Here is a 25,033-nt window from a genome sequence, read left to right as displayed (position 1 = left end):
TGTTTATTTTCTTTTTGTGTGGTTCTTTCCTGTAAAATGTACAATTGTATATGTTCAAAAACATATTCATGTGAAAAAATATTGTGAAAGAAAAGCTTGAGTACAATGTTATTATTACTATATTATTAATTTTATCGTTACTACTACTATTATCAACATTATTACAAATTATTCAACATTATTTTTGAACATTACATTCTATTTTCTCTATGAGCCTGTTCAGGTTTGTATATGGATGTGAATTGTGAAATGACCTTTAAACAAATGCTTAATGAACAAATGAATATTACACAAAGCCTCCTGCTTGTCTGGTTCCCACTTTGTCAGCCCACAACTTTCCATTCTTCACCCCCTGCTTTCCTCTCCCTCTGGTTTGGCTGCTAATAGGCAGAGAACCCTTCTCTCCAGATAGGAGGTGTCATATTACTTATATGCTCTGCCTATTTATTCTCCATCTATTGATCACTGGGCTAGAGATATTACCCCAGAGAAAATGTCAGAGAGAAATAAAGATTTTGATGGGATCTGAAAGAGGCCTTTGCCACTTTGCCACTGTCCAGGGAGTACACTTTTAGAAAAAAAGGCGCTATCTAGAACCTAAAAGGGTTATTCGGCTGTCCCCATAGGATAACCCTTTGAAGAACCCTTAATGGTTCTAGGTAGAACCCTTTTGGTTCCAGATAGAACCTTTTTGGGTTCCATGTAGAACCCTTTCTAAAGAGGGTTCCATGTAGAACCCTTTCTAAAGAGGGTTCCATGTAGAACCCTTTCTAAAGAGGGTTCTACGTGGAACCCGAAAGGGTTCTTCCTGAAACCAAAAAGGGTTCTACCTGGAACCAAAAAGGGTTCTCCTATGGGGACAGCCGAAGAACCCTTTTGGAACCCTTTTTTTCAAGAGTGTAGGGTTTATGTCGTCATGTCAGAGATGGAAGAGTTTTCTACACTGGCCATACGGGACAGGACTCTCTCTCGCCCTCTTTGTTTCTCCCTCTCTCTTTCTCCCTTCCTCTGTTGTCGTTGTCTCACATCAGGGAGAGATCATCTATTTGCCCGAGACAGAGAGAAAAGGAGGGGGAAGGGAGAAACATTGGTAAGTGATATCAGATAATGGTACTTTAATATGACACCTGATTTCTAGCTGTGTATTCTCTTGGCATTGCTCTGTGAGGGGAGGGGGTGGAGGGGAGCAAGACTAGGAGTGAGGCAGGAGGGAGGAAAGAGAAGCTGTCAGGTTAGCTGAAGTCTCTCTCTGACACGCTGCGCCAGGCTGAGGAGCTTCCTGGAGGGGACAACAGCAGGTTCAGGAAATTAAAGTCAAGATGGATGAGTGTAGTGCAGGAGGATTCCTCCTCCTCTGCCCGCCCAGCACTCCTCTCTCAGCTTCCCGCTCAGTGGTATTTATTGGGTCAAAGCTACTGGCTTCAAGGTTGTTAAGAGCAAGATCCGTATTCACAAAGCATGACGTTAATTAGGATCAGTTTTGCCTTCAATCATAATGAATACGATTACATGGACAGGGGGGAGCTGATCTTAGATTAGCACACCTACTCTTAGATGCTTTGTGAATACAGGCCCAGAACAGACTGAATACAGACCAGTTGTAGACCGTGTTAATTACCCATCCAGCTTGTGCTATTAAACCCTGCTGCTCATTCCATTGTTCTCAAACCTTATTTTAATATTATTATTCCAGCACAGGTAATCCTGCACCAACGTACACCAAAGTACCATGGTAAAATGATACTGACTCAATCTGAGTGTGGGATCCAAACAACTGATTAAACATTGAGTTTCCACAAAACAACATGAGAATTGATTATGCTAATACTTTATTTCAGCAAACAAAATTATCAGAATGATATATTACCAATGTTACACTGCCGCCCACTGTAAATGACATAAATATACAGTTTGGAGTATTGCATTTAGATATCTCAGATACTGTGCAACTTAAGCATAATATGTTTTATACATTCTATATACATTACAGACAAAAAAGAGAAAGTGCTTGATTAATGAACAGTGGATATTTATAATAATAATATAATATGCCATTTAGCAGACGCTTTTATCCAAAGCGACTTACAGTCATGTGCGCATACATTTTTACGTATGGGTGGTCCCAGGGATCGAACCCAGTACCCTTTCATTACAAGCGTCATGCTCTACCAATTGAGCTACAGAGGACCACATATTTGCCTTAAAGCTCAAATGTATACAACACCAAAACATATACAAACGTTTTTTGTAAAACTTTCAATGTTATAGTCAATATCTGTCCAACAAATACTGAAAATGTCTAACTTACAAAGAAAAGTAAGTATTAAATCCCTCCTTTTAAACATTTCACACATTACAATGATAAAATAATTATCCTACTCACTAGCGTAGCACCCCCCGCAGCCCCTGCAAGTGGAGGGTCCCACAAGCTTCCCACAACCCAGATAGCATATAGTAAGCCATGGTTATTATTTATGTTTTTTTTGTACCTTTTTCGTGATATCCAATTGGTAGTTACAGTCTTGTCCCATCGCTGCAACTCCTGTATGGACTCGGGAGAGGCGAAGGTCGAGAGCCATGCGTCCTCCGAAACACAACCCTGCCAAGCCGCACTGCTTCTTGACACACTGCTCGCTTAACCCGGAATCCAGCCACACCAATGTGTCGGAGGAAACACTGTACAACTGGCAACCGAAGTCAGCATGCATGCACCCGGTCCGCTACAAGGAGTCGCTAGAGCGCGATGGGACAAGGACATCCCGGCCGGCCAAACCCTCCCCTAACCCGGACGACGCTGGGCCAATTGTGCGCCGCCTCATGGGTCTCCCGGTCGCGGCCGGCTGCAACACAGCCTGGGATCGAACCCGAGTCTGTAGTGACACCTCAAGCACTGAGATGCAGTGCTTTAGACCGCTGCGCCACTCGGGAGGAATTATTTATTTTTATTGCAGGAAATTAGCTTTAAAACTGCTAAATGTCCTCTCAGCCTCATAGCAAAATGTGTAGAATAGCAGGAAATTAGCTCTTAAACAGCAACCTTTTCTTTCAGCGTAATAGCCTAAATAGCATGACATTAGCTAAAAAACTGCCTTACTTGGACCTTACGGGGGGCCCTGCAATACTACGCTACACCACTGATCCTACACCCCACCTTTCCTCTTGTCATTACAGCACTTCCTATTGTCTCAGATCTAGGTCCCTTCTGCTCCCAGAGATTGGTATACCCCTCTTTATACTCTCTATCTCACTCTTTGCCTCCTTCTGCCGTCAAAGTATGGAACAGATCCTCAGTTCCCCCATCTTTGGACTTTTTCAAAGCTTCATATGCCCCATCTCCCCCATCTCTCCCATCCCCACCTTTCGCCCCCACTTCCCCCAAGGTGTGGTACAGATCCTCAGTTCCCCCATCTTTGGACTTCTTCAATGCTTCATACGCCCTATCTCCCCCATCCCCACCTTTCGCCCCCACTTCCCCCAAGGTGTGGTACAGATCCTCAGTTCCCCCATCTTTGGACTTCTTCAATGCTTCATACGCCCTATCTCCCCCATTCCCACCTTTCACCCCCACTTCCTCACCTTTCACCCCCACTTCCTCACCTTTCACCCCCACTTCCTCACCTTTCACCCCCACTTCCCCCAAGGTGTGGTACACCTCCTCTTTTCCTCCCGCTTTCTTCAGCGCTTCGTACGCTCCCCCTGTTTTCTCTCCTCCTGCTGCTTCTGCTTTCTCTCCTCCTGCTGCTTCTGCTGGAGTTGTGTTCAGGGTGTCATACTCTCCCTCTCTCTCGGTACCACGTTTTTTGCGAAGCTCCTCGTACCCCCCATCTCCTCCATCCTTCGAGTTCACTGGACTCATGGGCATATCTTGGTAAATGGCTTCTAGCATACAAACAGAGAAAACACATTTGAAATGAAGAACTTTTGAATGGCAAACAATTGATGTCATGTAAAGACTTATATGTCACTTAAACAAACACACACACACACAGTGGCTGAGGATATCAGTTGTAGGCTTACCTTCACCAGTCCTCTTGCGATATAAGATTATGGCTCCTATGACCAGTATAACCCCCAAGACGATCATCACAAAGATGATGATCAATAGCATATTTGTCTCTTGAATGTCGACGTCAGCTGTCATAAAGAGTAAAGCAGAAAGATGATCAATGTTAGGTTTGTCTAATTCTAAAGGTTTATTCACTTTGTTTACTTTTGTTGACCAGTATATCACAAAATACAAAGCACCATCACATGCCTACTACACTGTTGAATGCTATCTCTTCAAATTACACATCAGAGTTGGCTTGAGCAACTAACTTTTATGTGCACATTTCAAACTTCTATCAGGCATGTCCTTCAACAATAATCTACTCTCATATTTTCACTCTAAAATAATATATGTTCACGTTCTCTCATTTGTGGGGAACTCACAACGATGGATATTGCTTAGTGCAGACCTCCCGACTTTCCACACTGCTCTGCATGCATAACTACCAGCCGACATGGCATGTGTGTAGCTGTCGCCAGAGCCTTTAGGTAGCCACTGCTGATTGTGCTGTTTGTAGTACCAGCGATAGGAGGTGTCAGTGGGGCAGTTGGAGCAGGAGCAGGTCATGTCGGTGGTCACAGTGAGATCTGCCTTCAAAGGGAGTGCTGCAACAATCAATTCTTGATTTTCTGAGACGCCTGTGTTTGACTTTCCACTGGTGCTTCCCTTGAACCTATAGGTGGCTTCACAGCGATATTTCCCCTTGTCGGACTCGGTCACATTGTTGATATGGTAAAAAGAAAGGGCACTGTCATTTATTTGCTGATCATTCTTGTAGAATATAGCGCGGCTAATTTGGTCGGTCCCCGTCACAACACACCTCAGACTCAGTTCATCTCCCAAAAAAGCAGGCCCAGGCAGTATCTCCATCAGTACCATCCGTTCTGGAGAAGAGATAGAAACAGGGAAGGTGGAAGAAAAGAAGAGAAAGAAGGGCATAGTTGCAAAGTGAGAAGGGAGGGATCAGATAAAATAGGGATATAATTTGATGAAAACATACTGTATAGTAGGGAAAAATAGGCTAAGGAACCCAAGATAGGTAACTGGGTGGATAGATTTCACCAGGAGTACTTTTCCCCGGTTAGAGAGTAAGCAGACGACAAATTTCACATATTTCTTGAGGACTTGTGGTTGGACATGGTAAACTAAAGGTTTGTGTGTGGTTCTGCAACAAAGGAGAGACATCATGAGCAGGTTACATAACATAAAAGGTCAAGGTGATTAGGATAAACCTATTAAACCAATTCATCTCAACTGTTGTGACTTAACTAGAATATACATGAGAAATAGGAAACAAACCTACTCTTAACTTGGACACACACAACTGGAAAGAAATTGAGGAATGGCTTGACAGAATTTAAATACAAACTAGAAAAGTACTTTTCCTGAAGAAAATGTGGTTTATAGTTTATAAAGATTTTAAAGAATTTGAAATTAGGATAGCCTGAACATGTGAAAGTTTGTTTGGTGTCTCTAGCTTGAACGGTTCAAACGTTACTGTTGGTGGGTTATTTTATGCTAATTTATACAAATGTATATAGCTATAGTTGATAAAGATTAAAGTTGGTTTGGTTTCTCTAGCTTGAATGGTTCAAGAGTTAGTTGGTGAGTTATTTTATGCAAATGATTGCAAATGTATACAGTTATAATTGATAAAGATTTTGAAGAATTTGAAGTTAGGATAGCCTGAACATAAAGTTGGTCTTATAGCTTTATTGGCAAAGGAGCAGGACCATTTTGATTAGCTAACTTTGTATTCCTATGGTTCTCATTCAACCCCATGTTAATTTATGCAAAGTTTAAATGCTTATAGTTTAAAAAGTCTAAATAGTATCAAAAATCTGAATGCAAGCAATCTAAGTAGGGTCAGTCTGAACATCTAAACGTTGGATTGGTGTTAATATGTTAAATGGTATAGGAGAAGATAAAGCAGGTATAGAATTGTTTATTTGTTTTACCATTTAAGTCTATGGCCTTTTTTTTACCATTGAAATGCATTGGGAGCTCATTTAAATATTGTTGTAGGACAAGTAAACTAAGTTGGAGCAGTCTGCACATTTGGAAGTTGGCTTCGTGTTAATGGCTTAAATCGTTTAAGCGCTAAAGTGAGCCGAATAAATCAAATAATAATTAGAAGTACATTTCCTGAAGAAAATGTGGTGTGCATGCTAAATTGTGAAGAATGTATTGATAGGATAGGATAGCCTGAACATGTGAAAGTGTGTTTGGTGCCTATAGCATGAATGGTTCAAGACTTACCGTTGATGGGTTATTTTATGCAAATTCTGAACTACCTAAAATTCCTAAACAAAACCACGTGTCCAAGCACGTCATTTGTTTATTGGACAAATATGCTGAAGCTTCACTTGCGTCCCAATTTTCATATTTCTTTCGCTTTGGTCTTCCAAGAACATGCAGGAGGAAACAATAGCCGATCTAACTGCGACCTAAATAAGCTATATTCAGTAGTTTATATCCCGGTATGTGCTGCTACTCACAACATGTTTCAGAGATCTCAAGTTATGAAGCGGTGTGCATTTCATCAAATGCTCACAGTCAAACAACCAATAATACTGCACGACTCTGGTTATTTTCCTTTGTTTGGTCCGGACTGCGTTCTCACCTGCAGGGAACCACACCACAGTTGAATCGGACCCCAGTCGAAACGAACTGAACTAAGGTGGTAAACGGACCATAGTTAGAAAGAAAACGCACCATACCAATTTGTTGTAAAAGCCCCCTAAGTAGGGTCAGTCTGAATATCTCAACATTGGTTTGGTGTTGATAACTTAAACAGTGAAAGAGGAGATAGGTCTAGAATTATATCTATTTTTTACCATTCTAGTCTATGGCCCTTTTTTGCCATTGAAATGCATTGGTATCCATAGCAAAGGCTCCGTTTGGGCTGCTCAATGATGAGACATGAGAGAGCTGTTTGCTGAAGTTAGCTAGCTACTTCTGACAAACAGCTGTAACTTTTTATTGGTAGAAGATCATTCTGTTCTGATTCCAGATTTGAATAGCAGAGAAGTAGACCAAGATGTCATACCGTCTAAGTTTGTGTCTAGTTTGTGTCTAAAGTGCTGTGAAAGTGGTCAATATTTCAGTTGTTTGGAAAATGTTTTTGGGGAAAAATTGTTAATGCGGTTATTAAAACAGCTGTATCGTTAGATTGGTAGCAGATATATAATTTTTTCAACTTACTTTTTAAATTGTATTGTTAAATTCCAACATGCAGGTACTGCACTGATTGTTGTTGAAAAATGAGACATGTAACCTAAAGCAACAAATACATACTGTACAAGAAAAATTTAATTCAAAATTCAAATAAATAAATAACCATAAACCTTATCAAAAACATAAAGTGACACTAGCAAGACATAACACACACCGAGTGGGTTGGGTTGTATACAGACTTTGAAGGAATCAGTTAATACAGTGCGTTCAGAAAGCATTCAGACCCATTTACTTTTTCCACATGTTGTTACGTTACAGCCTTATTCTAAAATCGATTAAATTGTTTTTTTCCCCTCATCATTCTACACACAATACCCCATAATGACAAAGCAAAAACAGGTTTTTAGAAATGTAGCACATTTATCACAAATCAAAAACGGAAATATCACATTTACATAAGTATTCAGACCCTTTACCTGTTTTCGCTTTGTCATTATCTGGTATCGTGTCACAGGAGGGGGTCACAGTTCCGGAGCGACCCACTAGGTGTCATCCTCCGACAACCTTAGGCACCTCCTCACTCACAGTCGGGACTAATCATCATCCCATTGGTGTCACCTGTGTCTCTCTGTTCACCTGTGTATTTATGCCCTCACCTCCCTGTATTGTCTTGCTCAGTTTTCTCTGCTAGTTTCTCTATGTCCAGCAGTACTACTCAGTGTCTGATCGGAGACCTATGTACAGGTACTTGAGAAGTGTTCTCCCTGTTTTGTTATTTGTTTCAGTCATAGGTAGTATTTTGTATTTTGGCTTCGGGACAACCAGTAAAGATCCTTGTTTCACCATCTCTGCCTACTGCCTACTGTATATCCTGCGCAACACCTGGGTCACACCTCACCCCAACCCTTACAGTGTTGTGTGTAGATTGATGAGGAAATGTTTTTATTTATTCCATTTTAGAATAAGGCTGTAACGTAACAAAATGTGGAAAAAGTCAATGTCTGAATACTTTCCGAATGCACTGTACATTTAGGCTACAGTCCATAAAAAGGAAGAGTTAATTGATCAGACACAACCCACTGAATCTCCATGTTCACAGTCAGTAATGACCATCTGTCCACAAATTGATCTTGCTTTAATCTTAATCTAAATGTTATTTTTTCCATTATGTATGTTCTTCTTATAATTGAGATCCACACCTCATCTGTTGGAGGTGCTTTCTGGAGTCATCTTAATGTTATAGCTTTCTTAGCTGAAATGAAAAATATTTGTAACAAATAATGTTTATTCCTTTCTAACACCATGTCCGACTTGGATGCAAGAATGGCTAACATTTGAAAACCAAACACCTTATCAATCATATTGAAAACTGACACCCAAAAGCTGTTACATTTTTTACATTTCCAAAAATATGTAGTTTTGTAGCCACCTCCATGAATTTGCATTGGTAACTTTACGAGCTTCAGAGAATATATCTAACCATGTCTCTTCACTTATACTGTATCTTGATGAAGAGCACGTTCCCACATCTGTATAAGAATAAATGTGTTATCTTGTTTCAACGCTGATAAAGCCCTGTATAGGTTAGTTGTTGGTTTCTCAGTGTATTGATTCTCCTAAACTCTGGCTAAATATTGCTCTATGGCCTGAGGGGGTGCCTTGTAACCTTATCCAGTTTGGGTGTTTGGATAGAAAGCTTGTAGATACCTATTTGTAAATACCTGAAGAAGTATGACCTTGGTACGGTATATTCAACTCAGAGCTCAGTTTTTCAAATTATTTTAGAGTACCCTTTTCATGCTTTATACAGTGCCGTGAAAAAGTATTTGCCCACTTTTCAGATGTTCTCTATTTTTGCATATTTTATACTGACTGTTATCAGATCTTCAACCAAACCCTAATATTAGATAAAGGGAACCTGAGTTTACAAAAAACAAAACAAATTATACTTATTTTATTTATTTAATAATTAACAAAGTTATGCAACACCCAATTCCACAGTGTGAAAAAGTAATTGCCCCCTTACACTCAATAACTGGTTGTGCCACCTTTAGCTGCAATGACTGCAACCAAATGCTTCCTGTAGTTGTTTATCAGTCTCTCACATCGCTGTGGAGGAATTTTGGCCCACTTTTGCATGCAGAACTGCTTTAACTCAGCGATATTTGTGGGTTTTCAAGCATGAACTGCTCCTTTCAAGTCCTGCCACAACATTTCAATTGGGATTAGGTCTGGACTTTGACTAGGCCATTCCAAAACGTGACATTTTTAGCTTTTTAGACATTTTCACGTAGACTTGATTGTGCGTTTTGGATCATTGTCTTGCTGCATGACCCAGCTACACTTCAGCTTCAGCTCACAGACGGATGGCCTGACATTCTCTATAGAATTCTCTGATACAGAGCAGAATTCATGGTTCCTTCTATTAAGGCAAGACTTTCAGCTTCAAATTGTAGCTAACTTGCATTTTGAAAATGCATCACCATTTATGGCTGTAATGACAGGCTACATTTGTGCAGCAATTGTGCCTGCATGTTCGTGTGTGCACACATTCATGTGCGTGCGGGGGTCGCAAGTTTTGTTCCTTTTTGGGGGTCACGGGTAGAAAAGTTTGCAAACCACTGGGATACATGATAGTGGCAGCAAATGGAGTTGGGTTGGATATAGTAATGGTAGGCTACAGTATTTCTTACAATCTTCTATTTTGACTGGAATTGTGTTGGTCATTGTTAGTAAGTGCAGCATGTTTCCAGTTCAAAATAGTTTAGCTAAATACTTTACCCATCAGATTGTGCTGATTTCCCTTCTTCTTCTTGTAATAATTGCTCAACAAGTCTGTGAACGTGGTTGCGGGAAACATATTTTTTGGGGTTCCCTTTTTTTGCTTGAGCACATTGGCCTTATTGCTTAAGTATAGGCCTACTTTAACAAATACACATTTTGTCTTTAATTATTGTTAAATTGAAGCAACTTCATGTCTACGTAATGCCTTGGCAGCAGCTAATGGGGATCCATAATAAATAAAAAATACTGTACACCAGGTTTTGCATGCCCAACTATCAGGACAAAAACAAATGTTGGCAACAAGTCATTATACTATGCCTACCAGTGGCTGCTCTGGTAAGTCATTTGCCAGTTGTTTGTTATTAGACTATTTCTTGCTTTACTTCATGGCTTGGTCTTCTCATGACATATGACAATCGGCTTGTGCCTCCTGGTGAATTCTTTGCAGTCTGGTTGGGCAAATAGCTTATAGGCTACCCAGGCCTAGGCTAGCTTCGTTGCAACCAAGACACTTTTGGCATTGTGCTGGAGTCAAAAGTCTCTTGGGGGACTTTCACACCAAATTGTTTTAGAGTGGTTTTTCCGAATTCTGGCGCATTTCCCCCAATGATTTATATATTCACTAGATGACGAACAGGGAGCTCTGTTTTGAAGCCACCACGCCTCCATCTTGGCACTCCCCCACCTTTGTAAAAAATATTTTGGCAGCTATAAAAATGCATTTATTAATGTCTACATTTGTTTTTGCCAAGTTTATTCTACAGACAACTTAATGTATATGTTTTAATTATATTATGTGAGCTAAAGATTTTTAAAAAATGAAAAAGTCTAAAAACATTTTAGAATGTTATAATAAAAATAACATTTTAAAAGTAGGCTATAATTTTTTATAAAGTACTAATGTTACTGTCCCCACTACAACAACAAAATACTTAAATACGTGTAATTGTTTCCTTGAAACATTTAATTGAATGCTGTAGAATTCCAATCATTCCTATGGAGGACTGCTTCTTCTTCTGAGGAGTGCCAATATGGCCGACCGTTGGCTTCAAAGCCTCTCATTGGCCAACACATAGCATCAGCTATCCAGGGTTTATATACATCATTGGTTTCCCCCCTTAGTTCTCTTTGTTTGGACTGGTGTGAACACGGGATTTGGGAGTGCACTAAACTACACACCGTGGTTGGCTCGAAAAGAGTGGTCTTGGTCGGATTCCATTCGTACCGTGGTACAGTTCGCTGCAGGTGAGAACGCAATCTGGACCAAACACAGGAAAATAACCAGAAGTGCGCAGTATTATTTGTTGTTTGACTGCAAGCATTTGATGACTGCGAGCGTTTGATGAAATGCACGCAGTACCATAACTTGATACTGTATGAGCACATCCAACGCAGATTAGGGGAGACTGGGGCTATAGGGGGATATATATGCTGCGTTCAAAAAAACTGGGAACTCCGGAAAAAATGGTCATCCAACTCGGAATTCCAAATGGACAATTCTGGCATATTTCTAGAGTTCCGACCTGAAGATCAATGACATCATGATTTAACCTTTTTTGTTTTGTTGCTTAGTTCCCAGTTGTCTTGAAAGCGCCAATAGGCTACAGAATATAGCCTACAGAATATAGCCTACTTACTTCCCAGTTAGAGCAGCTATTGCGCTGTTTGTTACCCCATGTTGTTGAAGACCAAAGTGAAAGTAATTTTTTGGGGACACACAAGTTCTGCGTTTTGAAAATCATTGATTAATTTAACGTGAGCATTTTTCTTCAATAAAAAATAGACTTGCATGACCACATGGTTTTGTTTAGCCATTTTAGTTCGTTTGACATTTGGCAATGTGAAACGAAGCGGACCAAAGGAAAAAAATACAATGTAAGAAATAATTGAACTCTGATTCGAACTATAGCTCAGAACTAGTTTTGAAAATGCCCTTGCATCAAAGCTAGGCCTAGGCTACAACACATGTACTTCAAACTTGGAGGTCTGATACAGAGCCTACTGTAACCGTTAACACTTTGACAAGGAGGCTATAATTAAGCAATAAGGCACGAGGGGGTGTGGTATATGGCCAATATACCACGGCTAAGGGCTGTTCTTAAGCGTGCCGCATTGCGGAGTGCCTGGATATATTGGCCATATACCACAAACCCCGAGGTGCCTTATTGCTATTATAAACTGGTTACCAACGTAATTAGAGCAGTAAAAATAAATATTTTGTCATACCCATGGTATACGGTCTGATATACCACGGCCAATCAGCATTCAGGGCTGGAACGACCTAGTTTATAATTTTGCCTAATCGTGGACAGACTAGGGACGTAACATAATGGTATGAGCACATGACACAATATTTTAGTTCTGGGTTTCTGGGATTGAGATGATCAATTGCCAAAACATGAATTTGAGAGTTTGTCCAATTCATATTCCATAATTCCTTTGAAATGATGGAAACATTGCAGCCACCAATGGTTGTTTTACCTGAGGTCTTGATGGTGATGGAGGTGCTCCTCAGGTCAGTCTCGCCACTACACCAGTAGATGGCGATGGTGTCTCTCAGTCGGTAGGTTTGAAAGGGAATCTCTGTGTGATCGGTGGTCAGCGTTTGCTTTAGTTTTATTTTTTTTACTTCCCCCCCCTTGTACACCCAACAGGACCATCCCATCAGACTCTCCTCCACCTGCAGCTCCAGGACTACTGCACCTTCCCAGTTGATGACTGGCTCCCCTGACTTGATGGATAAAGTGGCAGGCGGAAAGTACTCTGTGATGCAGTCCCAGGTGAGTACAGAGTAGGTTGTAGTGGAGTGGAAGGTTCAAAAATAAAGGAAGGAGAGAGATTGAGCATGAAAACAATGACATGTATATGACGCATTTTCAACACTGCAACACTTATATTAAAAAAAGTGTAATAATTGACCAAATGTCCGTACAACCAACAAATATACTATAATATCCAAATGTTTTGCCATATCTGTTTATGAATTCTCCTTTTTGATAAAAGATATCGCCTTCATAATCAAGTCTCCAGCATCAGGTGTCTACTTAAAACGCTTAATTTAAACTACCCACATTTTTTGCCACTGAGCTGAAATGATATGTCCATGAGGCTTAGGCATTCGGGAGTTGGCATGGTATATTTACCTAGAACTGAGATTTCGAAGTTGTCACTCTTCTGCCCATTGTTCTCACACTGATAATTGCCGGAGTCCTTAGCAGAGACAGGACCTATGCTCCATATCTTGTTGTCTTGCTCTTGTACCTCATCGTTGATTAACCATTTTACCTTACCTGTGCTGTGGTTACAAGTCAGATTAATTGTATCCCCATTGTAGACTAGCTTGAATGTGGGGGCCATGGAAACTGAAAAGAGATAGAGGAGAGAGAACAATTTGAGGAGATGCCTTTGTCTCTTGGTGCAAATAGGAATTCTCACAATATTATGTTTGTCACTGCTGGCTACTGTAAACCGGAGTGACAGTGAACTGGACAACTGCAGTCTCAAAGGGTAGGTTTATGCTGCCACCTAGCGGTAGATTACAAGCAGCAGCGTTTGAAACAAGGGGTGGGGGGGTGGGCTTCATGTTAAAAATAAAGCTTTTTGATGGTGTGTGAGGTTGTAAACCCTTGGTACTTACCCTCTGGTTTGAGTTGACTCTTGACCACAACATAAAACACTGTAAAAATAAATATATATATATGAGTTCCCCTTCTCTCTATGCTGTGGGAGCATTTCACCCGTATCCAGGGGTTAGACTGGGCAGGGTATCACCGACCTATGATCCAATTGAAAGATAGGCATAGCTGTGACCCAGTAGCCTACCTTTGGTTATGCACATTTTGAATTATCTAATGAAAAATATTGTCCACAATTAACAGCAAAATCACATAACCCCAGTAGAATAGTTTGGTCAGGTTGTCGTATTCTATGTGAGAAAATAATATACCTCTCGAGGCACTTTCATATGCTCTCGAGGCACTTTCATGTTGCGAGTGCCGCACAGGGAGAGAATGCATGCCCCGTCACGGTATAACATTCTTAATGTAGTCGCAGGAAAACACACCTTTGAAAGCAGTTTTGATGGCCACTGTTAAAAGAGGAGTATCACAGCACCTTCTATTGTTATTTCACTTATTTCTCATATCCAAAAGATTTGTGAACTGCACCCTTTTAGAACCTGAGTTTTTAGCAGCAGCATGGTTTATGCTTGTTAGCCCATGCCAATGGTGCCACCAGTGTTGAATGCATAGGGGAGGCCGGGGCTAAATGTAACACGAATCAGATGTAACAGGTAGGCTACATTATATCCATAGTACATGAGCCTTGGCTGAGTGACAGTGGAACCCTCAGCCTATTTATTTATTGTCACTATGCTGCATCAGTTGGGCTACAGAAGGTGATCATGCTTATTGCTAAATAACACACCTGCCTGATAATATGGACCAAATGTTATTGGGCTCATATCTGGAGGGGGAAATTATATTTTAGATAATTGTATTTTAAAAAGTCACCAGAACTGACCTTTTCACAGACCTTCTCACTTCAAATCAAATCAAATCAAATTTGATTTGTCACATGCGCCGAATACAACAGGTGGTAGACCTTACAGTGAAATGCTTACTTACAAGCCCTTAACCAACAATGCAGTTTTAAGAACGAATACCAAAAAAAATTACACAAAAAATACAATATAAAATTATACGAAATAAAAGTAACAAATAATTAAAGAGCAGCAGTAAAAATAACAATAGCGAGGCTATATACAGGGGGTACCGGTACCGAGTCAATGTGCGGGGGTACCGGTTAGTCGAGGACACATTTTGTTGCGTTACAAAATGGGATTGAAATGGATTTACAGTTGAAGTCGGAAGTTTACATACACTTAGGTTGGAGTCATTAAAACTTGTTTTCAACCACTCCACACATTTCTTGTTAACAAACTATAGTTTTGGCAAATCGGTTAGGACATCTACTTTGTGCATGACACAAGTCATTTTTCCAACAACTGTTTACAGACAGATTATTAAATTTATAATTCACTGTATCACAATTCCAGTGGGTCACAAGTTTACATACATTAAGTTGACTGTGCCTTTAAACAGCTTGGAAAATTCCCGAAAAAAATTGTAGACCTCCACATGTCTGGTTCATCCTTGGTAGCAATTTCCAAACGCCTGAAGGTACCACGTTCATCTGTACAAACAATAGCATGCAAGTATAAACACCATGGGACCACGCAGCCGTCATACCGCTCAGGAAGGAGACGTGTTCTGTCTCCTAGAGATTAACGAACTTTGGTGCGAAAAGTGCAAATCAATCCCAGAACAACAGCAAAGGACCTTGTGAGATGCTGGAGGAAACAGGTACAAAAGTATCTATATCCACAGTAAAACGAGTCCTATATCGACATAACCTGAAAGGCCGCTCAGCAAGGAAGAAGCCATTGCAACAAAACCGCCATAAAAAATCCAGACTACGGTTTACAACTGCACATGGGGACAAATATTGTACTTTTTGGAGAAATGTCCTCTGGTCTGATGAAACAAAAATAGAACTGTTTGGCCATAAGACCATCGTTATGTTTGGAGGGAAAAGGGGGTTGCTTGCAAGCTGAAGAACACCATCCCAACCGTGATGCACAGGGGTGGCAGCATCATGCTGTGGGGGTGCTTTGCTGCAGGAGGGACTGGTGCACTTCACAAAATAGATGGCATCATGAGGAAGGACAATTATGTGGATATATTGAAGCAACATCTCAAGACATCAGTCAGGAAGTTAAAGCTTGGTCGCAAATGGGTCTTCCAAATGGACAATGACCCCAAGCATACTTCCAAAGTTGTGGCAAAATGGCTTAAGGAAAACAAAGTCAAGGTATTGGAGTGGCCATAACAAAGCCCTGACCTCAATCCTATAGAACATTTGTGTGCAGAGCTGAAAAAGCATGTGCGAGCAAGGAGGCCTACAAACCTGACTCAGTTACACAAGCTCTGTCAGAAGGAATGGGCCAAAATGCACCCAACTTATTGTGGGATGCTTGTGGAAGGCTAAACGTTTGACCGAAGTTAAACAATTTAAAGGCAATGCTACCGAATACTAATTGAGTGTATGTAAACTTCTGACCCACTGGGAATGTGATGAAATAAATAAAAGCTGAAATAAATAATTCTCTCTACTATTATTCTGACATTTCACATTCTTAAAATAAAGTGGTGATCCTAACTGACATAAGACAAGGAATTTTTACTAGGATTAAATGTCAGGAATTGTGAAAAACTGAGTTTAAATGTATTTGGCTAAGGTGTATGTAAACTTCTGACTTCAACTGTAATTGTGAATTCTTTCACTTCTCTACACAAAATACTTAATAATGTGTACGTGAAAATACAATTCTATAAATGTTTGCACATAAATACAAAATAAATAACAAGAATGTCTTGGTTAAATAATTATTCACCTCCTAAATCCAGGAGTAAACATTTGCTTAACAAATCACATAAGGGGTTGCATGGACTATGTGCAATGATAGGGGTTAACATGATTTCTGAATGAATACCCCATCTCTATACCCCACACACTCAATTATCTTTAAGGTCACTCAGTGGAGTACTGAATTTCAAGCACATATTCTACCAAAAAGACCAGGGAGTTTTTCCATTGCCTCGCAAAGAAGGGCACCGATTGGTAGATGGGTAAAATAAAAAGCAGACACTGAATATCCCTTTGAGCATGGTGAAGTTATTAGTTCGGTTTCGGGTGGTATATCAATACACCCATTCACTAGAAAGATACAGGCGATCTTCCTAACCTGAGTTGCTGGAGAGGATTTTGCTGAGGCCAATGGTGATTTTAAAACAGTTACGGAGTTGAATGGCTGTGATTGGAGAAAACTGAGGATGGATCAACAATAGCGTAATTACTCCACAATACTAATCTAAATGACAGAGTGAAAATAAGGAAACCTGTATAGAATTAAAATATTCGAAAACATGCAACCTGTTTGCAATAAGGCACTAAAGTAATACTGCAAAAAATGTGGCAAAGGAATTAACTTTTTGTCCTGAATACAAAGTGTTATGTTTGTCGCAAATCCTTGCTCTACACATCACTGAGTACCACTCTCCATATTTTCAAGCATGGTGGTGGCTGCATCATGTTATGGGTATGATTGTCATCGGCAAGGACGGGTGTGTTTTTCAGGATAAAAAGAAACGGCATGGAGGACAATAACTTAATGGCAAAATCTTCACTGGAGCTGCTTACCAAGAAGACGGTGAATGTCTATTTCCAGTTTTGACTTAAAGCTGCTTGCTATGGCAAGACTTGACAAAGCATGATTAATTCTGAAAAAAATAATGGGAAAATATTGTACAATCCAGGTGTGCAAAGCTCTAGAGACTTACCAAAAAAGACTGACAGCTGTAATCAATGCCAAATGTGTTTTAAACACTCAGCAGTGTGAATACTTATCTAATCAAGATACTGTACAGTGGGAAAAAATAGTATTTAGTCAGCCACCAATTGTGCAAGTTCTCCCACTTAAAAAGATGAGAGGCCTGTAATTTTCATCATAGGTACACGTCAACTATGACAGACAAAATTAGTATTTTTTTCTCCAGAAAATCACATTGTAGGATTTTTTATGAATTTATTTGCAAATTATGGTGGAAAATAAGTATTTGGTCAATAACAAAAGTTTCTCAATACTTTGTTATATACCCTTTGTTGGCAATGACACAGGTCAAACGTTTTCTGTAAGTCTTCACAAGGTTTTCACACACTGTTGCTGGTATTTTGGCCCATTCCTCCATGCAGATCTCCTCTAGAGCAGTGATGTTTTGGGGCTGTCGCTGGGCAACACGGACTTTCAACTCCCTCCAAAGATTTTCTATGGGGTTGAGATCTGGAGACTGGCTAGGCCACTCCAGGATCTTGAAATGCTTCTTACGAAGCCACTCCTTCGTTGCCCGGGCGGTGTGTTTGGGATCATTGTCATGCTGAAAGACCCAGCCACGTTTCATCTTCAATACCCTTGCTGATGGAAGGAGGTTTTCACTCAAAATCTCACGATACATGGCCCCATTCATTCTTTCCTTTACACGGATCAGTCGTCCTGGTCCCTTTGCAGAAAAACAGCCCCAAAGCATGATGTTTCCACCCCCATGCTTCACAGTAGGAATGGTGTTCTTTGGATGCAACTCAGCATTCTTTGTCCTCCAAACACGACGAGTTGAGTTTTTACCAAAAAGTTATATTTTGGTTTCATCTGACCATATGACATTCTCCCAATCCTTTTCTGGATCATCCAAATGCACTCTAGCAAACTTCAGACGGGCCTGGACATGTACTGGCTTAAGCAGGGGGACACGTCTGGCACTGCAGGATTTGAGTCCCTGGTGGCGTAGTGTGTTACTGATGATAGGCTTTGTTACTTTGGTCCCAGCTCTCTGCAGGTCATTCACTAGGTCCCCCCGTGTGGTTCTGGGATTTTTGCTCACCGTTCTTGTGATCATTTTGACCCCACGGGGTGAGATCTTGCGTGGAGCCCCAGATCGAGGGAGATTATCAGTGGTCTTGTATGTCTTCCATTTCCTAATAATTGCTCCCACAGTTGATTTCTTCAAACCAAGCTGCTTACCTATTGCAGATTCAGTCTTCCCAGCCTGGTGCAGGCCTACAATTTTGTTTCTGGTGTCCTTTGACAGCTCTTTGGTCTTGGCCATAGTGGAGTTTGGAGTGTGACTGTTTGAGGTTGTGGACAGGTGTCTTTTATACTGATAACAAGTTCAAACAGGTGCCATTAATACAGGTAACGAGTGGAGGACAGAGGAGCCTCTTAAAGAAGAAGTTACAGGTCTGTGAGAGCCAGAAATCTTGCTTGTTTGTAGGTGACCAAATACTTATTTTCCACCATAATTTGCAAATAAATTCATTAAAAATCCTACAATGTGATTTTCTGGATTTTTTTCCCTCAATTTGTCTGTCATAGTTGACGTGTACCTATGATGACAATTACAGGCCTCTCATCTTTTTAAGTGGGAGAACTTGCACAATTGGTGGCTGACTAAATACTTTTTTTCCCCACTGTATATTATTAGTGTTTTATTTTTCACAAATTCACTTTTATATATACACTACCGGTCAAAAGTTTTAGAACACCTACTCATTCATGGGTTTTTATTTATTTTTACTATTTTCTACATTGTAGAATAATAGTGAAGACATCAAAACTATGAAATAACACATATGGGAAATTCAGGGCCTAGAAATTAATACTAAATGTAGAATTAACTCCAGAAGTAATTACGAGGCCATTTTAAAGATCCATTTGAAAGGCGATTTATAGAGAGGAACCGGGAGTCCTTCCATAATTGGTTAAGGGTCATGAAATACTGTGTGGATGAAGGGCGGGTGGGGGTGGGCGGGTTGAATAAAGAGAAAACAATCCATAAATGTATCATTCTTGTGCAATTCATATCTATAGGCTACATTGAGTGTTTTCTTTCATTTTTATCTGCCGTTAGTGGATAAGCCTAAACTTTAAGGCCTAACTACTTGCGTCAAATACACGCCAATTGACTAAATGCTTTTGGGAACTTGGGCAGAAAAAGTTAACGTCGATCCACTGAGGCAAAAAGGACAATGTCAGAGTTTAATTCAATAAGGGAAAAGCTGTGAAATGTAGAGTTTACAATTAAGAGAAGGGAGGGCCAGAACAGTAGCCTAATGTTTGGGAAAGATGTGATGATTGTGAGACGCTATACAAATTAGACAGTCACAAGATTGAGACTTCTAATATGGCATGTCAAGAGAACTGTATTGTTCAGATGGGTTAAATGGAATAGTAACTGAAATCTGGACACTGACTCTAGGTCTATAACCTCTCACATAGCCTAATATAATATTCACTCCTGCAGAATTAAGCAGTTCTTGCAGTAAAATCATACACCAAATGTAAATGTTGTTTTGGGAACAGGTGTGGAGAAATATTATTTATTTATTTCAGCATCTGGAGAGAATTAATGCGTGGTTGGGGACCGTCTGCAAAGGTGCTATCTTCATCAGCGTCATAAAAGCTGATAGTATTTCAACCACAAAATATGCATCCAAGCTGATCTGAAATCTTATCAGAAACATATTTGGTCGTTTTCACAGCTTTTAAATCCCTTAAAACCGGTGAAACTGATGTCATTTGGAAATCTTGCATGGAAAATCTTAGAATTTTTTTTGTGTTATTGCATTGCTCCCGTGTCCCTAAACATCGTTGCTGCATGAGAGAAGCTGAGATGAAAGAGATAATTTACAAATGTCAACTAGATTGAATCATTCATTCTATCGATGTATGACATTTTCTGGTGAGCAAGGGTTTATTTAGTCTTCTAGGGCAGCAAGGAATGACAGAAGAGAAGCTGCATGTATCTAATTATAGAAAGTTGACAAACAATTAGCCTACCAAAATGTCGGAAATTATAAGCAGAAACATAGGCCTATCTAAATTAGGCTTTAAAAAAAAATCACGCATCTCTGATCGTACAATGCATTTTCCATGTTTGCGGATTAGGGTAGGGTGCGGGCCTCAGATTTTCACTTTATCACATATAGTCGGGCGGTTGTGGATGGGTTATTAACAATTGCGGGCGGGTGCGGGTGAACTAACAGCTGACCCGCGCATAGCCGTGGGAAGTAGTTTGGGGGTGGGGGTGCTGCGATATTTTTTCACGATGGGGTCTGATAATCATCTGTACAAAAGAGTTAATCGGATAATACTTATGGAATATAAAAATACTTGTTTGATATATGTTTTCAAGTTTCTTGAAATACTTTGCAAATTAAACTTATTTCTATGTGAAAACTGAAATGGTCTATTCATTCCTTTTCTATTAGACACTCTTATCCAGAGCAACTTACAGTAGTGAGTGCATTCATTTTCATACTAGTCCCCCGTGGGAATCGAACCTACAACCCTAGAGTTACAAGCCCCATGCTCTACCAACTGAGCCATATCATCACAAACCACTTAATGTCTCAATGTACTCAATTACTGTATTGTGCATTGTTTTTCTCCATGGTGATGGAAAGTCTACAGGTACAAACCTAGATGACCAGCAAACCTACAGGTACAAACCTAGATGACTATGTATAATATAGTGGTTTGTAAGGATGGAAAATTAATACTGCACAAAAAGTGATTGTTTTCCATGTTATTTGATCAATACATATATACAGTACCAGTACTAGTAAAAGTTTGGACACACCTACTCATTCAAGGGTTTTTCTTTATTTTTACTATTTTCTACATTGTAGAGTAATAGTGAAGACATCGAAACTATGAAAAACACATATGGAATCATGTAGTAACCAAAATATATTTTAGATTTTAGATTCTTCAAAGTAGCCAACCTTTGCCTTGATGACAGCTTTGCACACTCTTGGCATTCTCTCAACCAGCTTCATGAGGTAGTCACCAGGAATGCATTTCAATTAACAGGTATGCCTGCATGAGAGAAGCTGACTCCTGAGTGGCGCAGTGGTCTAAGGCACTGCATCGCAGTGCTAACTGTGCCACTAGAGATCCTGGTTCGAATCCAGGCTCTGTCGCAGCCGGCCGCGACCAGGAGACTCATGGGCGGCGCACAATTGGCCCAGCGTCGTCCAGGGTAGGGGAGGGAATGGCCGGCAGGGATGTAGCTCAGTTGATAGAGCATGGCGTTTGCAACGCCAGGGTTGTGGGTTCGATTCCCACGGGGGGCCAGTATAATTAAAAAAATATATATATATATATGTATTCACTAACTGTAAGTCGCTCTGGATAAGAGCGTCTGCTAAATGACTAAAATGTAAATGTTAAAAGTTAATTTGTGGAATTTATTTCCTTCTTAATGCATTTGACCCAATCAGTTGTGTTGTGACAAGGTAGGGGTGGTATACAGATGATAGCCCTATTTAGTAAAAGACCAAGTCCATATTATGGCAAGAATAGCTCAAATAAGCAAAGAGAAACGACAGTCCATCATTACTTTAAGGCATAATTGGCAGCCAAGCACCGATCATCATGTCACCAGCATCACTCAAATGATAGTCTACCCTCGATATTTATTGAACGTTTGCATGAAGCTCATCACCGTGCACTTAATCACCATAAGTTATGAAGTTATGAAATAAGTTATGATGAGACAGTGCACATAAAAATAACTTTTGTGGTCAAATTCCCATGAACAGAATAAACAATTAAATGGGTTTCCATCGCATTTTCAATTCTACTGTTGGTTTTGTCACAAAAAATGTTTTGCGTTCTATAGTGAATGTGCCCACTCTGGTCTTGGCACGTGCGCTCTTGCCAACAGCTTGCAGTTACAGTGTAGCCTACATGATGTGTCAATGATGTTATTATGGAAAAAATAGTGAGATTATTTGTATTTGTCAAACGGCAGCCAAGCATCAATCATCATGTCACCAGAATAAAACCCGAATAAACTGCATGCTTTCCCGAGTGGTAGTGGGAGGACCACACAACATATCCTTGCGTGACTCCAAGTTTACTTCGATATGATGGTTATTATATCAATATTTGCGCCAAGTCTAGGACCAAAAGGCTCCTTAACAGCTTCTACCCCTAAGCCATAAAACTGCTGAACAATTAATCAAATGGCCACCCGGACTATTTACATTGACCCCCCCATTTGTTTTTACACTGTGGCTACTTTAGTTTATTTGGTAAATATTTTCTTAACTCTTTCTTGAACTGCATTGTTGGTTAAGGGCTTGTAAGTAAGCATTTCACGGTAAGGTCTACACCTGTTGTATTCGGCGCATGTGAGAAAGTTTGATTTGATTAAGGCTTTTCCACCACCAATTCTCGCATAATACATTTTACAGACCCAAAATGATCCATTACCGATTATTGTTTCCATTTGGCCTGTCGTAACTTTTTTTTAATGCATCAGGTCATTCATCTGCATTAAATGGCTGGATGGAAACCTTGTTACTGACCCATACCATTTTGCATCTAAACTAGTTATTTTCTCAAAAACTGCGAAAAACACCCTCAAATGCCTTTCAAAAGGCTGTCATTCACCCTCTGTCATTTCAAGTTATAATTATTTAATCTTTACATTTGATCATAATACTGAATTCAACCCAGGGAATCTACAAACCCACAAAAAAAGTGCACGCAGTTCACAATTCCAGTCATATAGTATATATTCAGTCATAATATAACATAAATCAAATTGACCGCAGAGTTAAACAGAGCGGAAGACTGGTAGCGCCATTAATTGGTGGAGATGGGGGGCTTACCTGTCAATATCAGGAAAATGTATGTCATACCCATCTCTGTTCAGTATGCCTACTCAAGATCTGCACATCAGAGAAATTACTGGGTGACTAACAATCAGAGAAGAAGGAATGGAAAATACATATGAGGGCTGTTCTACAGACACTACAATGTTGAGGAAGTTGAGGAAGTTGAGGAAGTTGAGACTTGGAAGACACCCAAAATATTTTTGTCTTCATTGATTTTAGTAGAACACTCCAGAACAAACTTCTGCACATTGGCATTCTTGTTTGTGCCACAGTATTTTCATGGGTTCCCAAACTTTTGAACTCAGGCCCCCCTTCAAGCATTGGGTAACATCCCACACCCCCCTGCGAGCGTGCGCGACGTCTTTTTCTATGGGCACAAGCACTGTTCATGACACAAACTGTTCACACCACTCTTGTTGGCGGAGAGAACGTTTTGCAGATTTAAAGCACATTTCCTGCAATTCTACACATTTTGTCATGGGGTGCAGAGAAAATGTAGCAGTTTTAAAGCTAATTTCCGGCAATTATACACATTTTGCCATGCCTTATGTGTTAATGTGATGTTTGAGTGACTCAAACATTACAACACAATCAATGGGCTGAAAGAAAACCTAGCTAAAAAACATTAGCTGACATGGGCTAGTTGATCTGGACATTTCTGAGTTATAAATAGCTCTAAGGTCTGCAATGACTGACATGACAAGAAAAACTGCTGACCCAATTTCTAAATTGCACGTTGTGCATTCTACAATTTCAACTTTCAACTTCCCACAGTTTGGGAACCACTGTCTTAAAGGGGCAATCTGCGATTGGTGAATCAATTTTTGCACTTTGAAATTAATCATATACACCCATTGATTATTGAAGAATATAACGTATAAATGCCTCATGAACTTAGTTCAACTGTCATACCCCACCAGAACCCAAAATATAAGCTTGTTTTACTTCAATGTTTGTAAACAACGTAAATGTAAACACACACTGTATGGACTCAAAACATGGTTAAAACTATTAAGTTGATGTCATGGATGGTCAGTCCTTGCATCCAGAGCTATGAATTTGAGAGTGGTTACATTTCTTTAGCCCTATCCCTTAGCTTTTCACCAAAACAGTGTCAGGGAACCCGCGTTGTTCTTTTTCAAATAATCGTTTCAGTATCTCACATATGGGACATGCGCATTCGGGGAGGGGACCACAGGAAGCTCCAATCACATAAGTGTGACGACTAGTAGGGAACCCCACTCTTTATCAGGCACCCCGGTCCTGCCCTCTGACAATGCATTTCCACATAACATGGGGGCGATGAAATAACGGAGCCCCATTCATTTTTCAATGGAGGGAAGTGAAGTGGGCGGGGGGGACCGATGTGCGATACGAGCATGTGCGAGGAAGTGTGAACAGGGTGGGAACAAAGTTGGGGAAAGCTGAATTTTACGGAAATACTCCGCGAAATCGTGATGCTATTGACCAATGGAAGCTCACTATAGCTTCCAGCCCTTACTGGATTGTCTGTCAACAACTTGCCTGCTTGGGAATCCCCTCTAACATTCTCGTTTTCTTCCTTACAGAGATCACAAGCGCTCTCAAAACTCTACTCAGCACGACTTGAATCCCTGTTTTCCTGCTAAACTGTTTGCAGGTGACCCGCTAGGACTCGCCGGTGAGCGTAGGATTATAGCTTCTCATCCAGTGTTGAGTACTTTTACAGAAATACAAAGTTTGCTT

General features: G+C 40.2%; 2 protein-coding genes across 3 annotated transcripts in view; one reads left to right on the top strand and one right to left on the bottom strand.

Annotated features, from left to right (window-relative positions):
* Window positions 1-2,949: 2,949 nt before the first annotated feature.
* On the bottom strand, window positions 2,950-23,396 carry LOC121567736. 2 transcript variants are annotated; one of them, XM_041877986.1, is made up of 8 exons: window positions 23,303-23,396; window positions 13,647-13,685; window positions 13,153-13,371; window positions 12,491-12,772; window positions 4,432-4,932; window positions 4,018-4,134; window positions 3,457-3,879; window positions 2,950-3,357 (listed from the first exon to the last, which is right to left on the bottom strand). In XM_041877986.1, the coding sequence occupies exons 1-8, from the start codon at window positions 23,334-23,336 to the stop codon at window positions 3,245-3,247; spliced, it is 1,728 nt and encodes a 575-aa protein (XP_041733920.1). In that variant the 5' UTR covers window positions 23,337-23,396; the 3' UTR covers window positions 2,950-3,244. The 2 variants fall into 2 exon arrangements, with proteins under 2 accessions (XP_041733920.1, XP_041733914.1); XM_041877980.1 differs by having other exon boundaries at window positions 2,950-3,879.
* Window positions 11,084-25,033, top strand: part of LOC121584949 (SH3 and multiple ankyrin repeat domains protein 1-like) — a 172,430-nt gene continuing 158,480 nt past the window's right edge. The window contains exons 1-2 of the mRNA XM_045214243.1: window positions 11,084-11,254; window positions 12,664-12,789. The gene's annotated coding sequence lies outside the window, so the exon portion shown is untranslated. The remainder of the gene's footprint in view (window positions 11,255-12,663; window positions 12,790-25,033) is intronic.

The sequence above is a fragment of the Coregonus clupeaformis genome, chromosome 1 (assembly GCF_020615455.1).
Source record: "Coregonus clupeaformis isolate EN_2021a chromosome 1, ASM2061545v1, whole genome shotgun sequence".
In the NCBI taxonomy this organism is placed as follows: domain Eukaryota; kingdom Metazoa; phylum Chordata; class Actinopteri; order Salmoniformes; family Salmonidae; genus Coregonus; species Coregonus clupeaformis.
Note: the sequence above shows the minus strand (reverse complement) of the source record. Positions and strands in the feature narration are given on the sequence as shown.